The sequence below is a fragment of the Phoca vitulina genome, unplaced genomic scaffold (genome assembly GCF_004348235.1).
Source record: "Phoca vitulina isolate PV1807 unplaced genomic scaffold, GSC_HSeal_1.0 scaffold1, whole genome shotgun sequence".
NCBI lineage: Eukaryota > Metazoa > Chordata > Mammalia > Carnivora > Phocidae > Phoca > Phoca vitulina.
In genome coordinates, this window is record NW_022589704.1 from 69,109,547 (window position 1) to 69,130,326 (window position 20,780).

Below are 20,780 nucleotides of genomic sequence, written 5' to 3' on the forward strand. Positions count from 1 at the left end.
TCAGTCGTTAAGCATCTGCCTTCGGCTCGGGTCCTGGTCCCAGGGTCCTGGGATCGAGCCCCGCGTTGGGCTCCTTGCTCCACAGGAGGCCTGCTTCTCCCTCTCCCACTCCCCCTGCTGTGTTCTCTCTCTGTCAAATAAATAAATAAAATCTTAAAAAAAAAAAAAAGTTAAAATTAAATAAAATTTAAAATTCAATTCTTCAGTTGTTCTACTCACATTTCAAGTGCTTAATAGCCAGCCACATATGGCTAGCAGCTACTGTGTTAGAGCCAATACAGAGTATTTCCGTCACTGTAGAAAGTTCTATTGGACAGTGCTGCTGTAGAACTTGTAATATGTTTACTCAAGAGTTATGTACCCTTTAAAAAAAGTGTTATGTTTTTAGAATTAACATTAATGCTTTCATATTGTATATCTCTCTACAACCTCAATTTTTCTCTTCATATGTTTATAAGTCTAAGAATCTGGTTCATTTTAACTGCAATATAATATTCCATCATAACACATTTTTGCCACAAGGAGACATGTAAGTATTCTGCAATTTTTCAATAGTGTAAACAATGTCATAATAAATGTCCTTAAACACGTGTCCTGATACACATGTGTAAGAATTTCTCTAAAGTGAATAAATGGAATTGCTGAGTCACAGAAATTAGGGCATTTTCAACTTTACTAGATACTGTCAAATTGATTTCCAAAGTGACTTCAACCATTTATATTCCACATGCAGTGTGTTCATTCAACATATATTTATGGTCTTCTATTTGCCAGGTAATGTTCTAAGCACTGAGATACAATCCTTAACCAATTCCCACACCCATACTCCACACCCACACCCCACCTACATAAAAAGCTTACGTGAAAATTTCTGCTTTTCAAAATCTTCATTAACACTTATTAATACAACAGACTTTTGTTTAAAAAAAAACTAATACTTGTTTTAATTTTCATTTCTCTGACATACACTGAAGTTGAGTATCTTTTCCTACGCTTGCTGGCAGTTGTTCTACGAACTGCCATTTCATGTTCTTTCTTCTATGAGGCTGTCTTTTTTTGTCTTACTGATTTGTGGTTCTGCTAAATGTGCTGCAGATGAATATGTTACAAATATCTTCTCTCCTTCTATTGCTTGTCTGTTAAGTTTGTTTTTATTGTCTTTGTTGGGACAAGAGTAATGTATTGAAGCAGTCAAATTAGCAATCTTTTGAGTTTTGCTTTCCTACTTTGAGGTCATACAAATTATCTTTTAAAAAATATTTTTTTGGGCTATCTTCTGTGTGTCTGACATATTTAATCCTTTTAAGAAACATCTAAGGTAGGTACTAATCTCATTTTAAAGATATGGTAATTGAAATTTTTATTGTGGTAAAATATAAACAACATAAAATTTATCATTTAACCATTTTTAAGTATACAGTTCTGTAGCATTAAGTACATTCACACATTCACATTTGCTGTGCAACAAATACGACTATCCATTTCCAGAATTTTTTGTCTTCCTAAATTGAAACCCTGTAACCATTAAACACTAACCCACTTCACTACTTCCCCCAACCTCTGGCAACAACCATTCTACTTTGTGTCTCTATGAATCTGACTACTCTAGTACTTCATATAAGCGGAATCATTCAATATTTGTCCTTTTGTGACTGGCTCATTTCACTTATCATCATGTCTTCAAGGTTCATCCATGTTCTATCAGATGTCAGGTTTTTCCTTCCTTTTTAAGGTTGAATAATATTCCATAGCATGTACATATCACATTTTGTTTATCCATTCATCTATCGCTATTACACAAGTTGCTTCTACCTTTGGCTACTGTGAATAATGCTGCTATGAACACTGGTGTACAAATATCTGAGTCCCAGCTTTCAATTCTGGGGGAATATACAATGACAGAAATAGAATTACTGCATTGTATGGTACTTTTATGCCTAATTTTTTGAGGAACCACCATACTGTTTTCCACAGAGGTTACATAATTTTACATTCCTACCAGCAATGTACAGGGCTCCAATTTCTCTACATCCTAATCAACAACTGTGATTTTCTTTCTTTTTTTTTTTTTTTTTTTAGATTTTGTTTATTTATTTGAGAGAGAGAGACAGAGCACAAGCAGGGGGAGAGGCAGAGGGAGAGGGATAAGCAGACTCCCCGCTGAGCAGGGAGCCCGACATGGGGCTCGATCCCAGGACCCTGGGATCATGACCTGAGCTGAAGGCAGATGCCTAACTATCTGAGCCACCCAGGTGCCCCAACAACTGTGATTTTCCAGTTTTTTTTTTTTTTTTTTGAATAGCTATCCTAATTGGCGTGTCTTCCAAAAGTATAAAGTTTGATTTTCATAGTCATGCCTTCAATCCATGTGCTATACATTTTTGTATATAAAATAAGGTAGGAATCTAGTATCAGTTTTCCCTCCATATAGAAAGCCACGTGTTCTAGCACCATTTAATGAACAGCTCAGCTCTCTCCTTCCTCACTAATTTTTAATACAATCTCTATCACAAATCAAGTTCCCATATATGCATGAGTCTATTCTGGGCTTTCTACTTGATTACACTGACCTATCTATATACCACTATTATACTACTTGAATCATGTAACATTAAAATATATTTTGATATTTGGTAGAGCAAGTTTCTTTTTCCTTTCTAAGAATTTCTTTGCTATTCTTGGATTATTTTTTCATATATGAATTTTAGAATCATTTTTCTAATTCTATGAAAATTCCAGTTGATATTTTTATTGGAACTCCACTGAATTTATGATTAAATTGGAGAACTCACATGTGATACTAAGATTCCTCATCTATGAAAATGGTATTTCCTCATTTATTCTGGGCATTTTTTTTCCATTCCTATGTTAAGTAAATCCTTTCTATAAAACATCAGACCAAAACCCAAAAGACAAATAACTGAAAAAAACATTTCTACTCAAAGACCCAGGGAAACAGAAAAATGACTATTAGTTATGTATACAAAATCCACATACTGTAGGGATTTGGGAGTTATAACAAATAAAACAGAACACATCCAATTCAGGAAGTTGTTTTTTTTTTTTTTAATCAAGCCACCTGAAATACTCCCTCAAAATATAGCTTACATCTCACCACTTTCAGAAAGCCTCCTCTAATCATTCATCTATAGTATTTCCCCCTTTTTTTGCATCTGGAAATCACTGACGTCTATATCAGAAAGATACAAACTGATAACATAGGCAACACAGGTCTGCATATGTGCTTAGTTTGGTCTACATCATGTTCCTGAAAACAAAAACCAGAGACCAAAACAATTAGACATTTCACACAAAAATCACAGAATCTGTGACTTGCAGGTATGTCATTCGCTCTCAGGAACCCAGCTAACAAAGATTCCATCTCCATGCTTTCTTGATTACCAGGGCAGGCAAATCATACTGATTTTTGAAGCTTCCACATAAAAGTGACCTATTAATTTCCAATTCACATTCCACTTGTCAAAGTAAAATCATGGTCAAGCTAACTTAAAAAATGATAGAGAAATAAAAGCCTGCTACGTGCCCAAAAGGTTATAAATCAGAAGTTATTTCATATAACTGATGACTCTGCCTTCAATCTCTTCCCTTCTATCTATTCTGCAAATTACCACTAGAATTAGTTTACAAAAACACAGATTGCATCAAGGCACCTGGGTGGCTCAGTCAGTTAAGGGTATCTTGGTTTCAGCTCAGGTCATGATCTCAGGATTGTGAGATCAAGCCTATGTTGGGCTCTGTGTGCTCAGTACAGAAACTGCTCAAGATCCTCTCTCCCTCCCCCTCTGCGACTCCCCCTGCACACACACGCACTCTCTCTCCCTCACTCATATAAATAAATAAAATCTTTTTTTTAAAAAAAGGCACACAGATTGAATTATCTCATAACTCTGCTAAAAAAAAAAACATGAAACTATAATGCCTATGGGGAAAAAAAAGTAAAAATCACTAGGAATGGCATTCAGTCCTTTCACAATCTACTCCAAATTCATTCACCAGCTTCTTTCCTTGTGGTTTTCCCTTACATCACCTATTCTCCAACCCTTTAAATATGTCTTGCCATATATTCCAAAATTTAGCTCAATCATCTCCTCGATTCAGTCTTATTTACCTTTATCATGGAAAAAGAAACCCTACAACCACTATACTTTTAAATCACACTATTTATAATAAGCACTAGTATCCACTCAAAGTAGTTAATATGTGCCAGGCACTTAAAACATAATTGGTGTGTTTATACTAGGACATAACATACTCTGCTTGCTTCTGCAGCAGCATATATACTAAAATCGGAACAATACAGAGTAGAATGTTACATACCTAGGTTAAGTAACAATGTTCTTAGAAAATCAAAATACTAGCCTAACAAATTCAAATACAATACAAGCCAACAGATGCTACTGACATTTCATTTAAGAATTCATTTACTTTTCTTCTTCTTTTTTTTTTTTTTAAGATTTATTCATACTGGAGAGAAAGAGCACGTGCACAGAGAGGAGCAGAGGGAGAGAATCCTCAAGCAGACTCCTTACTGAGCATGGAGCTGGAAGCGGGGCTCCATTTCTTGACCCATGAGATCTCCACCCATGAGATCACGACCTGAGCCGAAACCGAGTCGTACACTTAACAGATTGAGCCACCCAGGCACCGTGAGAATTCATTTACTTTTAAGCTTACCTTAAAAGCTTACCTTGGCTGTTTCTAAAGCTAAAATGGACCCAAAGACTTAAACTAAAACTTTTAGAGACTGGAGACTATGACAGTACTTTGGCTATGCCTATCTCTTGGGTTTTATCTTCACAGATTTTGGAAAGTTTAGTTGCCAAGACGTAAATTGGGATAGTTATAATCAAGTAGCCAAATTACAGCAGTAAATGCTTTTAATAAATCATCTCATGTCTTATAGTAATTTCAAGTTCATAAACACTTTAGCAAATAAAAAAATACATTTGAAATTTAAAGCTACCAGTTAACAAATTTTAATACTTCTAACAAAACATCTGTTTGTGGGGCGCCCGGGTGGCTCAGTCAGTTAAGCATCTGCCTTCAGCTCAGGTCATGATCCCAGGGTCCTGGGATTGAGCCCCACATCGGGCTCCCTGCTCAGTGGAAAGTCTGTTTCTCCCTCTCCCTGTGTGTGTGTGTGTGCACTCTCTCTCTCAAATAAATAAATAAATCTTTAAAAAAAGAATCTGTTTGTTTCTACTTCAAACTACTAATACATTTATACTGGGGATGCCTGGGTGGCTCAGTCAGTTAAGCATCTGCCTTTGGCTCAGGTCATGATCCCAGGGTCCTGGGATCGAGTCCCCCATCAGGCTCCTTGATCAGAGGGGAGCCTGCTTTTCCCTCTGCCTGCTGCTTCCCCTGCTTGTGTTCACTCTCTATCTCTGACAAATAAATAAAATCTTTAAAAAATATTTTAAAGTCCAGTGAAACGGGAACCAAAGGCAGGCCAATAGATTGGGCAATTTGAGCAATTCCAGGAAAGTAATGGAAAAGAAAGCCAGTATATAACCTCAGAAGAGTCAAAGGTAAGGAAGTATAATCTGTGAGTATAAGCTATTATTTCAGGAATTCTAGAAATAAATAAAAGAAAGGCTTAGTGGCAGGGTACAGTGAAGTTTTGTTGTTTTTTGGATACAGACAAACATTTTTGTACACAGAGAAAGGGGTCAGTGCATATGAGCAAGGTTTCAAGAGAAGATGGGATCAGAGAATAAGTGGAAAGATTAGCCATGGAGAAGAGAAAAATCACTTCGTTTCAGAGAAAGTTCAGAGTTGTTAGAATGAAGAACCCTGTTCTGTTTGTATTCTCATGTTTTCAAAGGACCATCTGCAAACTTACCAGCAAGTATCCTGCCCCATCTATAAGGAAATTCTGACTTTTCCATTAAATGGTAAGATAGTAACATTACCCATTTATTTTTGTAAGGATAAAACTGCTTATGTCTCCTTTTCCACTTTTACTGGCTGCTATGCATTACTGAATGGAAAGAGTAGCTTTTAACCCAAATATTTTTTACTTTATTAAAAATAAATAATAAACAACATTCTATTCCTGTATATTAAAAAATATACTTTACATTTGTTGCAAAATTACATCTTAAATCTAGAACAAAAGTAAAATAAAAAAAATTTTTGAAGATTTTTATTTATTTTTCAAGAGAAAGAGAGCACGAGCATGAGTTGGGGGAGGAGCAGAGGGATAGGGTCAAGCAGACTCTGCACTGAGCGCAGAGCCCGACACAGGGCTTGATCCCATGACCCTGAGACCATGACCTGAGCCAAAACCAAGAGTTGGATGTTTAACAAACTGAGTCACACAGGCGCCCCAAGAGTAAAATAAAATTTAAAAAAAAATTAATCATTGAACACTAGTATTTGATAAAGGAGATATCACAGAAATAAGCACCCCACAAATTATCCCATTGAGAGTTTGTCATCTAATTGGGAAGATGAAACACATACTTGAAATAAAAGATTCTCAAATAACATATTTTTAAGTTCAAATAAGAATAGAGGGCACATGAGGTGATTAAATTATCAGGAGCCAAGGAGAGGTTATTGAACCAAACTTAAGTTTTTCACTTACTACAAAGGTTTGCAGTAGTCACTGAGATATGATGTAGCTCAATTTGTGGTCAGTAAAACTATATTTCACATCCAGCAATTTCCCAGCATGGATTTCTAACATGGATATATAAATTTATTGCATCTAATGCTTAAGAAAAGGTACTTGGGCATTTAAATTTGCTGCAACTTCCTTTAAGAATTCTACTAAGGCAGGGGCGCCTGGGTGGCTCAGTCATTAAGCATCTGCCTCCGGCTCAGGTCATGATCCTTGGGTCCTGGGATCGAGCCCCGCATCGGGCTCCCTACTCAGCGGGAAGCCTGCTTCTCCCTCTCCCACTCTCCCTGCTTGTGTTCCCTCTCTAGCTATATCTCTCTCGGCCAAATAAATAAATAAAATCTTAAAAAAAAATTTAAAAAAAAAGAATTCTACTAAGGCAGTATCATTGCCTATATTTTGCAGGTAAATTTGCAGTACCTATGTTATCACCTCAGCTCACTTCTGACACTTTGATATGCTTTAACATTGTTATTGCTAATTTCAGAATAAATGAGGGAATTCTAGAAGGTATCTAGAATGCTTACAAAAGCATGGAAACAGCTTTGGAAGGGTCAAGTTTCGAGAGGCTTAGGCCTCTTTTTTTTTTTTTTTAAGACTTTATTTATAGGGAGAAAGAGAGAGCATGTGCACATGTGGGGTAGGGGCAGAGGCAGAGAGAATCTCAAGCAGACTCCGCACTCCACTCAGAGCCCGATGCACAGCTCAATCTCAAGACCCTGAGATCATGACCTCACCCAAAATTAAAAATTGGACACTTAACCAACTGAGCCACCCAGGCGCCCCAAGGCTTAGGCCTCTTAAGAGAATGGATTACAGAGATCTTACAAAAATGAAGAATCATAAAGAAGTAGGCTGATAGTAAAGAACAGGAGAAATAAATAGTCAACACTAACAGAAGTAAAAGTAACTGAAAAAAAAAAGGAAAAATAATTGAAGTCTATAAAGGATGCAACACAGAATCACGAAATGATTCCAACTTTCTAAAAGGAAAAGGTTTATTAGTAGAAGCCATGTGACAGACCTACTTAAGGAATTCTTATGGAAGTGCCTCCACACCTAAAATACCACGAAATCCCCAACAAAACTGTTTCTTTCCCAAAATACAGACCACTTTAAATGAAGGAAGACAAACTGATTGACCGTGATATGAAAATGAGGGAAAGCTGGTAGCTAAAAGGGTTATAAAAGTAGGTTATAAAAATATTCCCAAAATTTAGTCATAAAACACTATGTTACATAAAAGTCTCAGGAAAGGAACAACACAGTTATCACTTTTGTGAATGGAGGACTGGAAAGATAATCAGTGTAGAACTCAAAAAAGGCAAAAATTTCTGCTTCACCTAAAGCAGAATATTCTAAGATCAAAAAAATCTATCTAGAGGCCATTTGCCCAATAGCAAGAAACAAGATAGATGATAATATTAAAACTGAAAAACAAATTTAATTTTAATAAGAATGTAAAAAGAAACCATACATACCAAATTTAGAGAAAAAAAGAGGTATTACATATTATTTCAGCCATGTATCATAACTACTAGAAGGAATTTACCAGTATTAAAACTGTACATACAAACATTCTATGGGTCAGTTTTCTGGATCTTGCCAAGAATATGCCATGTTTACTTTTTCATGTGTTACTTCTAAAGTCTATGTTGTAAACCCAGAGATAAGATATTTTGACTCCTTTTTTTTTTTAATTAAAAGGCAAGTTTGAGAATCTTACATATCCCCAAATTTTAAATTAAAAAAATACAGAAAATTCTTATTCCTAGGAGAAAATTAAATTAAGATAATAGAAAATGTTCCCCCCATGTTATTTAGTGTTGCAATACAACAACCAGCAATAAGGTAAGCTTCTTACCATAAGGTTATCTGTGAGATGATTTCCTTGGGAGTGATTTCTTTCTCTTTGGATAACTAGAGAAAGATGTGTAGTTTACAAACAAAGAAATACTGAAAGTCTATATACTAACCTGGCCCAGTCCAGGCATACCTCCTCCAAGTCTAAGAAGTCTGTCCATATTTCTAGAAAACAGAAACAAAGGAAAACGTTCCTAAGCACAAAAGTGTTTACTCAATTGCTATCTATATAATTCACCTTCAGTCACTCAGTATGTCAAAAATATTGGTGGTAATTACAACACAACATCAGACTTCCTGTTAATTAACACCACATATTAATTCAAGAAGCTGTCTTCCATGCTAATTAACAGACCTTACTTTACTGCTTTGGTTTTGGGTTATCCCCGGTTTTAAAGACAAGCAATCTTAGCATACTTTCAAAACTTTGCTATCATTAAGTTAATTATATTTTCTCATTGTTATCTAATAAAGTACCTGAATGAGGAAAAAGTGCCTGAAATGCTTATCATATGTATGATTGAATTTCCTTCAATTTGTTCAGAGTGTACAAATAAAAATCCTCACTTTTAAATTAAATTTTAACATCCTCATTAGTAAGTTCTGTGCTAATTAACTTACAGCTTGTCAGTTATCATCAAAACTACATGTGAAAGACATTGTGAGCAGATTATGGATCTCTGAATTAGCATCAAAGGCTTTTTTAAAATGAACTCATTATACTAAAAGAAATATTATAAAGTAAACATTAAATGCATTAAGATAGTGTTCTAGAACCTACACAGATATTTTGCCTTATTTCAGATGTTGTGAAGATATATACCTTTTTCACTAAGGAAATTCAGCTGTTCTTCCCAATGATAATTTTAGAGTTAATCAATACAAAGAAGATTAACTTTAAAGTATCAATCTAATTTGTTTTTTATGTCTAGAATAACTATAGAAGACATTCTTATAAGCTTGAAAAACTCGGAAGAAATCAACGGAAAGAAATAACAAGGGTATTGATATGACCTCAACTACACAAAAAAGTGTAACCAAATTCTAAAAAGTTAATAGCAGTACAACTAAATACTTTAAGAGTGACAATGGAGCATTTCATCTACTTGAAAATTGCTACTGTGCCTTAAAATTCCTTTTCTAATGTATGCTTTAGAAAATGGTATTACTACAATTTATATTCTAAATTAAATGCTAATGAATTAGTCATTTGTTCATATTCTTTTACTAGTTAGAACCGCTATACAAACTAAAAATTAATAATGTACTCATGATCATTACACTACAGCCTAATCAATCACGTTTGTTGGATCCTGCTAACAATTTATTTCTGTATTTAACAATGCTAATATTGCAAACTTTATCCAAGTCCACGTACAGAAAAATGCACAAATGACAAAGCCATGGAATCTTCACAAAGTGAAAACACTCCCACAACCACGACCTAGATAAAGAAACAACATTATGGGCACCTTGGAACACCTCTCATGCCCCCTTTCTGGTCCCTTCCACCGTGCAAAGATAGAATTTCAACTTCTAATGGCATAGATTAGTTCTGCTGTTTTTGATTTTTATATAAACAACAATTTATAAATAACTTTATATCAACAAGTCTGTGAGATTCACAATGGATAAATTCATTTTAAAAAAAGAAAGACACATTAAGAAAACTTGTTAGTCCAGACAAAGTTTCTGCTTTATGACCTTAACACATTCTAGAAGTAGCATTTACGAACAAAATCTCCATTAAATTCTCATTAAAATTCCTCAACTCAAATATACCATTCAATACATGGCATTTTTTTAAAGGCTTATAAACAGAGGGGCAAAACCTGACTAGTTTAAAATATTAAAGACATTTCTCTAGAATGTATTACCAAAGGAAAAAAAATTCTTTTGGACCATTTCAAGCTTATAAACTTAAAGAACAAATAGAAAAAAACTAACAACATACAGTATACTTTAGACGTTATATACATTCCAGGCCAAAGTCGATTCCCAGCTGTGTTCAGTTTATCTATTCCCCCAGTGTTGTTTCTTATGACTTTACACAGACTCCAGATGCTGTGAATATACATGAGCAATGTGGGGAGCAGAGGGAAAGAAAATCTGGCAGGTCAAATTTGTGTTTTTAGTAAAATTAGATGTCTCAGCAAACAGGAAAAAATATTTAACAAACTAAAACATTTTAGATAACATAATGAGGTTTAATAAAAATACTAACATTTGGAAATGAAATATATCAATAAACGTTCTATATCACACTATTTTTTAAAAAAAGTTTATAGAAAGCAAATAAGAACAAAAGTGCTAGTTATCTAAATGACTTTCATGAGCTCTTAAATCTAGATATCTATCACATATTTATAATTTGATGTGTGTTTAAAAAATGATACATTTTCATAACATCTTTATATCATATCCTGAAAGAACAGGTGAAAGTTATATACATTCTTAATTCTCACCTGGTCAGTAACTACAACTCTTGAGGTGTTAAGCTTCAATTCGTTGAGTTTGACAAATTTCTTCTTAACTCAAGCTCTTGCTAATACTGGCAGGTATAACTTTTCCTAAGTATTTTTTTTCTCTCTCTCCTAAAAAAAGTAAATAAAATAAGATACAATTACTTTGAGAACTATGGAGGAAACTATGCCACAAACTTTAAATGAAACAAAATTCCTAAAAACAAAACAGAAATAAAAACTGATTTTAATCACCATTTCCAGAAGAATATGGAAAGAAATAGCATCCTAGGGAGCTATAGAGCAGAGGATTACCCCATACACAAATTCTGTTTTTAAGTTTCTTTTTTGAGCAGTTCTAATTATATGTAAGAATTGACATTTCATGACTTTTAGTCTTTCTAGAGGTGTTTCAAAGAACAAAGAGAAAATTTACCCATATTTTTAAAGAGAACATTCTATTGTGTAATTACCATATAGTTCCATTGCACATTATTACAAATCCATGATATATTATGGAATCTTAGTGATGTTATTGCCTATATTTTAAAGTTTGCTATTTCATTATCATAGGAATTAGTTCATCATTTTTTAGTCAGTTATTCCCAACTATGCCAAAGTAACAAGAAAATGAAAGAGTAATTATTCAAAATGATGCAACAGTGAAATACATTACCGCTATTGCTTCATTCTTCAGTTTTTATTGTGCTGCCCAAAGCATTTAACCATCTTTCAAAAAGAAAAGACCAGAGACACAATCTTTGTAGTCTTTTTTTTAGCTTTCATTTGAACACAGTTGAAAATTCAGAATTTTTCATATTATATCCATAATGTCAAAGAGAGAAGAACAGAGAAAAAAAGTTTCCTAATGATTAGAGAATCATAAGGTGAATGTAAAGAAACCAGTTAACAGCACTCTAGTCTCTAATGATTACAATAAAATTGATGGTATAAGCCAGGTTTCTTCAGCACTGTTGACATTCAGAACCAAATTTTTTGCTGTAGAGGACTGTCTTGTGCATTACAGGATGTTTGGCAGAATCCCTGGCCTTTACTCATTAGATGCTGGTAGCACCTACCCAGTCGTGATAATCCAAGGTGTCCCCAGACATTACCAAATGTCCCCTGGAAGGGCAAAATCACTCCCAGTTCAGAACCACTGATAGAAACAAAATTTCAGACTATACATCTTCAGATGACAATACCTTAGATTAATCTTCTCGAACTTAAGAACCAAGGAGTGCTGGAAACAGTTTGGGAGCTCTTCAAAAAATTCAACAAAGAATTACCATATGACCCAGCAATTCCATTCCTAGCTATATATCCGAAAGAATTAAAAATAGGTATTCAAAACAAACACAGGTACATGCATGTTTAGAGCATCATTATTCACAACAGCCCAAAGATGGAAAAAGCCCAAATGCCCACCAAAAGGTGAAGGGATAAACAAATTCTAGCATGAATATACATACAATGGAACATATGGAATATCATTCAGCTATAAAAAGGAATGTAGTACTGATACATGTGAGAATGTGGATGAACCGCAAAACATTATGCTATGTAAAAGAAGACATGCACAAAAGGTCACAAACCATATGATTCCATTTATATTAAGTAACCCAAATACCTGAATCCTTAGAAAAAGAGTACAGATTAGTGACTGCCAGAGGTTACAGGGAAGGAGTAATATGGAGAAACTGCTTAATGGGTAAGGGATTTTACTTCAGAATGATGGAAATGTTTTGGAACTAGGTAGAGGGGGTAGTTGCACAACACCATGAATCTACTAAACAACAATGAACTGTTCACTTTATTTTTTTCAAGATTTATTTATTTGAGAGAAAGAGAGAGACAGCAAGCACATGCACGCTCATGGGAGAGGGGCAAAGGAGAGGGAGAGACAATCTCAAGCCGACTTAAAGCATGGACGCTCAGTTTGATTTCATGACCCTGAGATCAGGACCTGAGCCAAAACCAAGAGTCGGATGCTTAACCAACTAAGTCACCCAGGGGCCCCTAAATATTCACTTTAAAATGGTTAATTTTGTTACCTGAATTTCACCACAAAAATTATTTGCTAAGTGGATCAATGAGCAAACAATATATTTCCAGGACTAAAAAAGAAACAGGTTCTCATCCAGTTAGGTATTCAACAAGAAGGACTCCTTTACACACTATTTTACAACCAGAACTTGTTTTGCTGAAGAGATATGTGACATATTCTTTTATCTTTTATGATGTTGATGAAGTTCACATGTGGGCAAAAGCTGAATTGTCCACAAAGATGAGCAAAAAGAAATAGATAATGTAGAAGTGAAAAAAATCATTGGACTAACTTTAACTGTTTATAAATCTAAAAGAAAAAAAAATGTTTTGCAAGCAGAGATGATAGCCATCGTCTCAACAAAATTATGATCTATGTTTTCAAAAGTATTGCAACTGGGAAATGAAAAAGTTCCAGAGATGGATGGTGGTGATGGTTGTACAACACGAGTATACTTAAAGCCACTGAACTGTACATCTAAAAATGGTTAAAATGGTAAATTTTATGTTATACATATTTTATATGCGGGTTAAGAGCTATGACTCTGCAGTACAAGTGCCAGGATTCAAATCCTGTGTCTGATAGTTATTAGCTGTGTGTCCTTGGGTCAGTTACCTCCCTGAGCCTGTTTCCTCATCTGCAAAATGGGGATACCTTACAGTTGTTTAGAAAATTAAAGAAGACAGTGGACATAAACAACATTTAACATAATGCTTAGTGTATAGTAGGTAAACAATGAGTGCTAGCTGCTATCAGCACCACCCTCCTTAGCGGGGCTACAGTTCATACAACACAGATTCTTCTTCCTACATAGTTTGCCACTTAGTGAATTTCAAAACAGTAGGCACATTTCACAGTACTAAATGAATTATATTGGAGAGGAGGGACTTGCATTTTGCAGGATTTAGCAAAAGGGTTAATAAAATTAAAGTGGTTACACTATAATATGAAAGACAATTCTTAGAAATAAAAGCCATACATAACACCTATAGATCTAAAGCAAGCTTTTACACCTATCAAAAAACAGAGGACTCAAGAGCTTATCATGAAATGATTAACTTTACTTAAAACATTGTCAGATAGGGGCATCTGGGTGGCTCAGTAGGTTAAGTGTCTGCCTTTGGATCAGGTCATGATCCCAGAGTCTCACACGGGGCTCCCTGCTCAGCAGGGGAGTATGCTTCTCCCTCGGCCCTTTCCCCTGTTTGTGCTCTCTCTCAAGTAAACAAATAAAATCTTTAAAAAAATTATCAGATAATATGAATAAAGTGTTTAGCTGTAACTAGCATATCATACATAGAATAATCTTTAGTATCCTAACTGGTAAAGAGTACGAAATAAGCATTGGTACTTTCAAAAGGTTGTACATCAAAAAATTGATGATCTTCCACTTTTTCATCTCCCTACTGAGTTAACAGCTGATGAGAACCTGATACAGTTAGATTGTGTTCATGTTGGAACTAAAATAAATCAATTCTCAAATATTTACAGAAAATGTACAGAACCAAGAATAACTTTAAAAAAACAGATCCTTCAAAATTAACTTAATCTGGTCTTGGAATGTGGCAATTTTTTTCTTTTAACTTTTCAACCTTTCACAAGGGACACTGTTGTCCCAGTAATTCATAACAAACAAAATCATGAAGCTCTTAGCTGTTCGAGTTCATCATTGTTTTTCTTAGTTCATTTTGTACTCCTCAACCCATGCTGCAGTTTAGTTACATATTACTTCTCAGATTGATGCTAAATCCTTTCTTTACTCCAGATCTCATTGTATTTCTAATTCCTCTACTTTCTGATTTGTGGAAAGTAATTAGGAACTTCTTTGACTTTAAGGGCTTTCTTCAATGGAAGAAATAGAAAGAGTCAACATTAAACTTAATTATATAAATATGATTTTGAAAGCAAGATTTTTCCAGTTTAGAACAGTGAAGATGGAACTACCACAATATCTTTTCTTGTGCTGTTTCCTAATTACAGCACTCAATTAAACATTTATTAAGTACAAGGTTCCCCCTCTATCCAGAAGCAGAATGTTCCTTTTAAAACTTTCCTAAGTGGAGAGGCGCCTGGGTGGCTTAGTCGTTTAGCGTCTGCCTTCGGCTCAGGTCATGATCTCAGGGTCCTGGGATCGAGCCCCACATCGGGCTCCCTGCTCTGCGGGAAGCCTGCTTCTCCCTCTCCCCCTGCTTGTGTTCCCTCTCTCGCTGTGTCTCTTTCTGTCAAATAAACAAATAAAATCTTAAAAAAAACTTTCCTAAGTGGAAATGGCATAAATCAAAAAAACAATTAACATTTTGTAAAAGTGAAAATCCTCTTCGGGTTTCTTTCTGTTAGCAAAAAAACAGGTATAATGCAGGCCTTCTGTAAAAGTGAAGTGGGGTAAAGCTAACTTTCAGACAGTAGGAGAAACCTGTACTACCTCGTACATAAGGTGATATAGAAATAGAGCCACTAAGAAACTCAAGTGACTTTCACTGAAAGAATTTATAGTCTATTTGGGGAGGCATGATATAAACCTATGAAAAATACATAAAGTGAAAGGAAGCAGTGTAGAGCCAGAAAGGCTGTGAAGGCAATCAGACCTCAATCGGAATCCAAGCTTCAAAACCTACTCTCCAGGTGCGCCTGGGTCGCTCAGTCAGTTAAGCGTCTGACTTCAGCTCAGGTCATGATCTTGGGGTGCTGGGATCAAGCCCTCCATTGGGCTCCTCACTCAGTGGGGAGTCTGCTTCTCTCTCTCCCTCTGCGCCCCACCCACCCCTTTTTTCGTGCTCTCTCTCTCTCAAATACAGTCTTCAAAAAACAAGCAAACCTACTCTCTGTATGATCTGGAAAAAGCTACCTTCTTCTAGAATCTAGATTTCATCTATAAAATGAGGACAATACCTACCTTGCAAGTCAGTGGTAAGATAAAATACAAAGCACCTAACACAGTGCCTGGAACATTTATAAGGTACTCAGTAACTGCTGTTACTGTTATTGTTATCATCATCTTAGAACCAGAAACTATTATTTAATCCATCTCTCATTTTACAGGTGGAGATGCCAAAATATCACAAAGCAGGATATGAATGTCAAATGAGTGCAACAAACTGGGTATGTGACAAGTTCATGAGTAATAAATGCCATGAATATTCAGGTAAGACTTTCAGAAGTGGACATTGAATTATGAAATGAACACTGCTATAAAATGAAAAACAAAAACACAATTGCCTCTCGTTCCTGATATTCAAACATGGGTTCTAAACCTACATACTAAACACAAGGTTTACATGACAAGCATAAAAATAAAATAAACCCATGACGGGGAGGTTAAAATGCAGCTTTACAATTAGAATAGCAAAATATTATTTACCAAGCACCTTGGGAGGGGGGAATAATACCCCAAAGTCAACAGGTGAGGCTTCATTGAAAGATGACTTCAAAACCTTCTTCTGTGGGCCAGAAGTAATTTTGTTCTGGGACAAATTCAGGACAATATTCAGGCCTTTCACTAAATATCACTTCACTAAACACAACTGTAGTTAATTCTGAACTACTATATCTTAATCTCTCCAAATGTACAGTTATTCATTAAATTTAAATTTATTTAAAACCTATAAACTTTAAATGAGCCAGTTGCTAGACTTACATGACAAAACAAGGAAACCACCACTGTCTTAATCATCTCCACCAAAACTGTATTCGGTTCTTTTTTGTTCTTTCAACATTATCAGTGACTCTCTTCTGGCTTTCCACATAATAAACAACTTAGCAGCACTAAAAACATATTTTTGTGAGCAATAAAAAAAATAATTTTCACCCTAAAACTGCATTTCTATGATAATTTTTAAGGCTTCTTGCCTGCCTTTCCCATGAATCTTTATCAACTTTCAGTTACCATTTTTAATTTCCAGAATTTTTCATTCGGTCGCTAGATTTATATTCAAACTCTTCCGAAAAGTTTACATTTTTTCTTCTTTTGACAGACACAAAGTAAGTCCCCAGGAAAAAATAAGTTCCAAGAGGTAACACAGAGTAGCAGATTACTACTTTATTGAAAACAGGAAATGTTATCTATTCACAACTACTCAATTAGGACAAACTGAAAGTAAGTTAAATGGCACAGCAGAAAAACCACACTTTGTTTTGAAGAGTTTCAAGGTTAAAAACCAGTGCATCTCTGGGGTTTCTGTTTGGTTTTTAAAGGGAATTGAAATCCTAACACTAAGAGAAAAAGGGTCAAGGCCCATGAGAAGGACAAGTGATAAAACAAGCATGCCTTCAATGGGAAAGTTAATTTTATTCTCTCTCCCTTGTTTCCTCTGCCAGCTTTGAAGTTTTTCAACACGGGAGTAACTATCAATAGACACACAAACGGAGGCCACACACAAGGGTTTTCCTGGTATCGGGAGAAGAGGGTTCCCAAGATGTGTTTCATTCAGCGAAGCAGAAACGCCTGGAAGACAAGACCACCTCCAGGCCTAACTTACAAGAGACCCGAGTAACCGGCGAGAAGGACGCAGAAGCCTGAGCTCCTCCCTCAGGGCCCAGGCCTCCAGTGGCAACTCGGCTGGGCAACGTGACTCAGGAAAGCACGGGGCTGGCGGCGGCCTAGCGCGGCTGCCTCCGCGGACCTCCGAGGCCTGCCTTCCCTGTCTTACCTGAAAGCCGCAGGGGTCGGGAAGCCGCGGTCTGGGCTCTCGTCTCCCACCAGCGGTGACGCGAAGACGGCGGAGGCGGCAGCTGCGGCGGCGGCGGCGGCGGCTCAGACTCCACGGGGCTCTGGCTCCGCGAACCGGCGATGAATCAGCCCGATTCCATTCAAAAGAGTCGCCCGGGCCTCCGCCGCGAAGCACTTCCGGGTTCACTGCTCCGCTTCGGCTTCCGTTCCCCCCGACGGCCAATTGGAGACGGCTCGGGAGTCCGGCGGGCGTCCCGGGAGGAGAGCGCCAGACGGTGGGCGCGGGCCGCCCCGCTTCTCCAGTCTAGGCTGGGAGGGCCGGACGGAAGTTAGCGCCGGGGCCGCTCCCGCCCCTCCGACATCCTCCCTTTTCTCCCCCCACCTTTTTCTCCCCTCCTCTGCGAATCCAGGCCGTAGTCGAGATCTGGGACGCCGGCCTACTGGACCCTGGAGGTGACGGGCTAGGAAATGCAACTGCGGGCTTGGAGAAACCAGAAGCCCGTTCGTTTGGGTGTTCACCGCGGTCCTTGAACTCAAAAACTGAAAGGTTCGTTTGAACTCAACTTGGTCGTCAGAGAAGCAGAAGAGAAAAGGAAGAGGTGTAAAAAGAGGGGAAATAGGTCAGAGGTTCTCTTCCAGAGCGCAGTCTACCCACCTCCTTGTCTTCTCCGCTTTCCAGGAATTGGATTTCAAGGAAAACCAACGTTTCCCAAATGTTAAAACCACCCACTTTAAGCCCAATTTAACTTACAGGGCTTAAAAAAAATCATTACGTTTCTCCAAATAATTAGCAGCAACAACGTTTTACCCATTATCTGTTCCGTGCTAGGTTTTCAGAGAGCAAAACCACGCAAGAAATAACTGATTATCCGGATGCCTGGATGGCTCAGTCGGTTAGGTGTCTGCCTGCGGTTCCCGGGGTCCTGGAATCGAGTCCCGTATCGGACTCTTTGCTCAGCGGGGGGCCTGCTTCTCCCTCTGCCTGCCGCTCCCCGTGCTTGTTCTCTCTCTCTCTCTTATTCTCTGATAAGGAAATAAACAAAATCTTAAAAAAAAAAAAAAAGAAATGACTGATGGTCGACAAATTTATATCATATTTAGTTACAGGCTTTGTTTATATTATATTTAGTTACAGGCTCTGTTTAGTTACACCAAGTCCCTCTCACTTTGTCAAATATGTTCCAAATAATAAGCATCTTTAAAGCATTCCTAAATCAAGAATGGTGATGAATCTTCTGGATGGAGGGGAAGGAAGAATTACAGCATCTGAATTCAAAGCTATTTGAGTGGGCGTAATTACAAAAAATTTCCCTCTTAAAGATACTCCATTTCTACCTAAAAAAAAAGTAATAATAATACATTGGTTATTTTAACCACAGGTAATACTGTATTTGGATCAGCATCTTTATGTGTCTACCCCAACCTGTGCCTCTTCTGTTTGCTTTTTTTTTTTTTTTTTGGTGAATGAACCCATCCTTCAGCTAGTTTCGCTAATCAGACCTGAGAGTAGACATATTCTCTCCTATTCATCTATTCCTACCTACCTCCCAATTAATCACCCTATAAATCATTGTCTAATCTGTAAAAGAGCTTTTCTAATCCACCACTCACCTTTCTCCATTCCCTCTTCTCCAACCTTAACTCAAGCCTTCCTCACTTTTTTCCTAGAATGCTGCAATAATCTTAATCTCCCTGCCTCCAGTTTGTCCCCCTTAAATCCATTCTCCTTTATGAGCAAAGATTTTTTTCAGCTACACAAATAGAGTCATGCCCCTTCTTTTTTTTTTTTTTAAAGATTTTATTTATTTATTTTGAGAGAGAGAATGAGAGAGAGAGAGCACACGAGAGGGGGGAGGGTCAGAGGGAGAAGCAAGACTCCCTGCCGAGCAGGGAGCCCAATGCGGGACTTGATCCAGGGACTCCAGGATCATGACCTGAGCCAAAGGCAGTCACTTAACCAACTGAGCCACCCAGGCGCTCAGTCATGCCCCTTCTTTGCTAAAAATTTCACCAGTGACTCCCCCTAACAATTAATACAAAGGTCAAAAATCTCTTAACTTTGTTTAGAACATCCTTGCTTCCAGCCACACTAAAGTATTTAGCTAGGGAATGAGATGTCCATAGAAACTTTGAAAAACGGAGACATTTCTGGGGGTCTAGAAGGTAATACACATGCTTAGGGACATTTGCATACCTAGCTAGGCCTGTGCAAATGCTCAGGAAAGAACTGAGAAGACCCCAAACTCTCACCTCTGTCTGACCTTGAGGCTCTACAAGAGCAAGAAATAAAAACTAATACAGAGGTGTAAACTCGCTGCCTGAGTGTTGAAGGCATGTCCCAATGCACATACTAAGACCCTCAGCAAAGACTAGGAAAATCATGGCTAAAATGATTTAAGGAAATCTCTGTCCAGTCATCAGATGACTGCTAAGCTAACTAAGCAAAGACTTCACTGGTCACACACAACAAAGAATATAGACTTAAGGAACGCATTCAAAAAGTCACTAAACCAACATCCACTATAACAAACAGAAACAACAAAAACCCTGGGGAGGGAGCAGAACCTGATTTCCAGAATTGCCACATTATATTATTTGAAATGTCCAGTTTTCAAAATAAAAAAAAAATTTTTAAAGTTCAATACATGCAAAGAAAAAACATATGGCCCATACATAGCAGAAAAAGCAATTAATAGAAACTGTACCTGAGGAAGCCCATATGTTGAACTTACTAAAGACTTTATATAAGATATTTTAAATATATTCACAGAACTAAAGGAAACCATGTCTAAAGAACTGGAGGAAAGAATGAGGAGAATGTTTCACCAGATAGATAAAATCAATAAAGAGAGAGAAATTACAAAAAACAACAAGAATTCTAGAGTTGAAAACTATAACTGAAGTGAAAATTCATTAGAGGGGCTCAATAGCAGATTTGAGCAGAAAGAATCAGCAAATTCCAATACAGATTAGTTGAGATGATCAAGTTTGGGGAACAAATAGAAAAGAAAATAAAGAAACATGAATAGAATCACGAAATTCTGTGGAACACAATCAGGCATACCAACATATGTATAATGGGAGTCTTAGAAA

The 20,780-nt window shown here is 36.8% G+C and overlaps 1 protein-coding gene across 1 annotated transcript in view; it reads right to left on the bottom strand.

Moving 5' to 3' along the window:
* Positions 1-18,018, bottom strand: part of PSMD14 (proteasome 26S subunit, non-ATPase 14) — a 103,493-nt gene extending 85,475 nt beyond the window's left edge. Inside the window, exons 1-3 of the mRNA XM_032409515.1 lie at positions 17,668-18,018; positions 10,978-11,106; positions 8,626-8,677 (exon numbers count right to left, since the gene is read on the bottom strand). Of these exons, the coding sequence (XP_032265406.1) occupies positions 8,626-8,673 (48 nt within the window). The 5' untranslated portion in view covers positions 8,674-8,677; positions 10,978-11,106; positions 17,668-18,018. The remainder of the gene's footprint in view (positions 1-8,625; positions 8,678-10,977; positions 11,107-17,667) is intronic.
* Between the last annotated feature and the right edge of the window lie 2,762 nt (positions 18,019-20,780).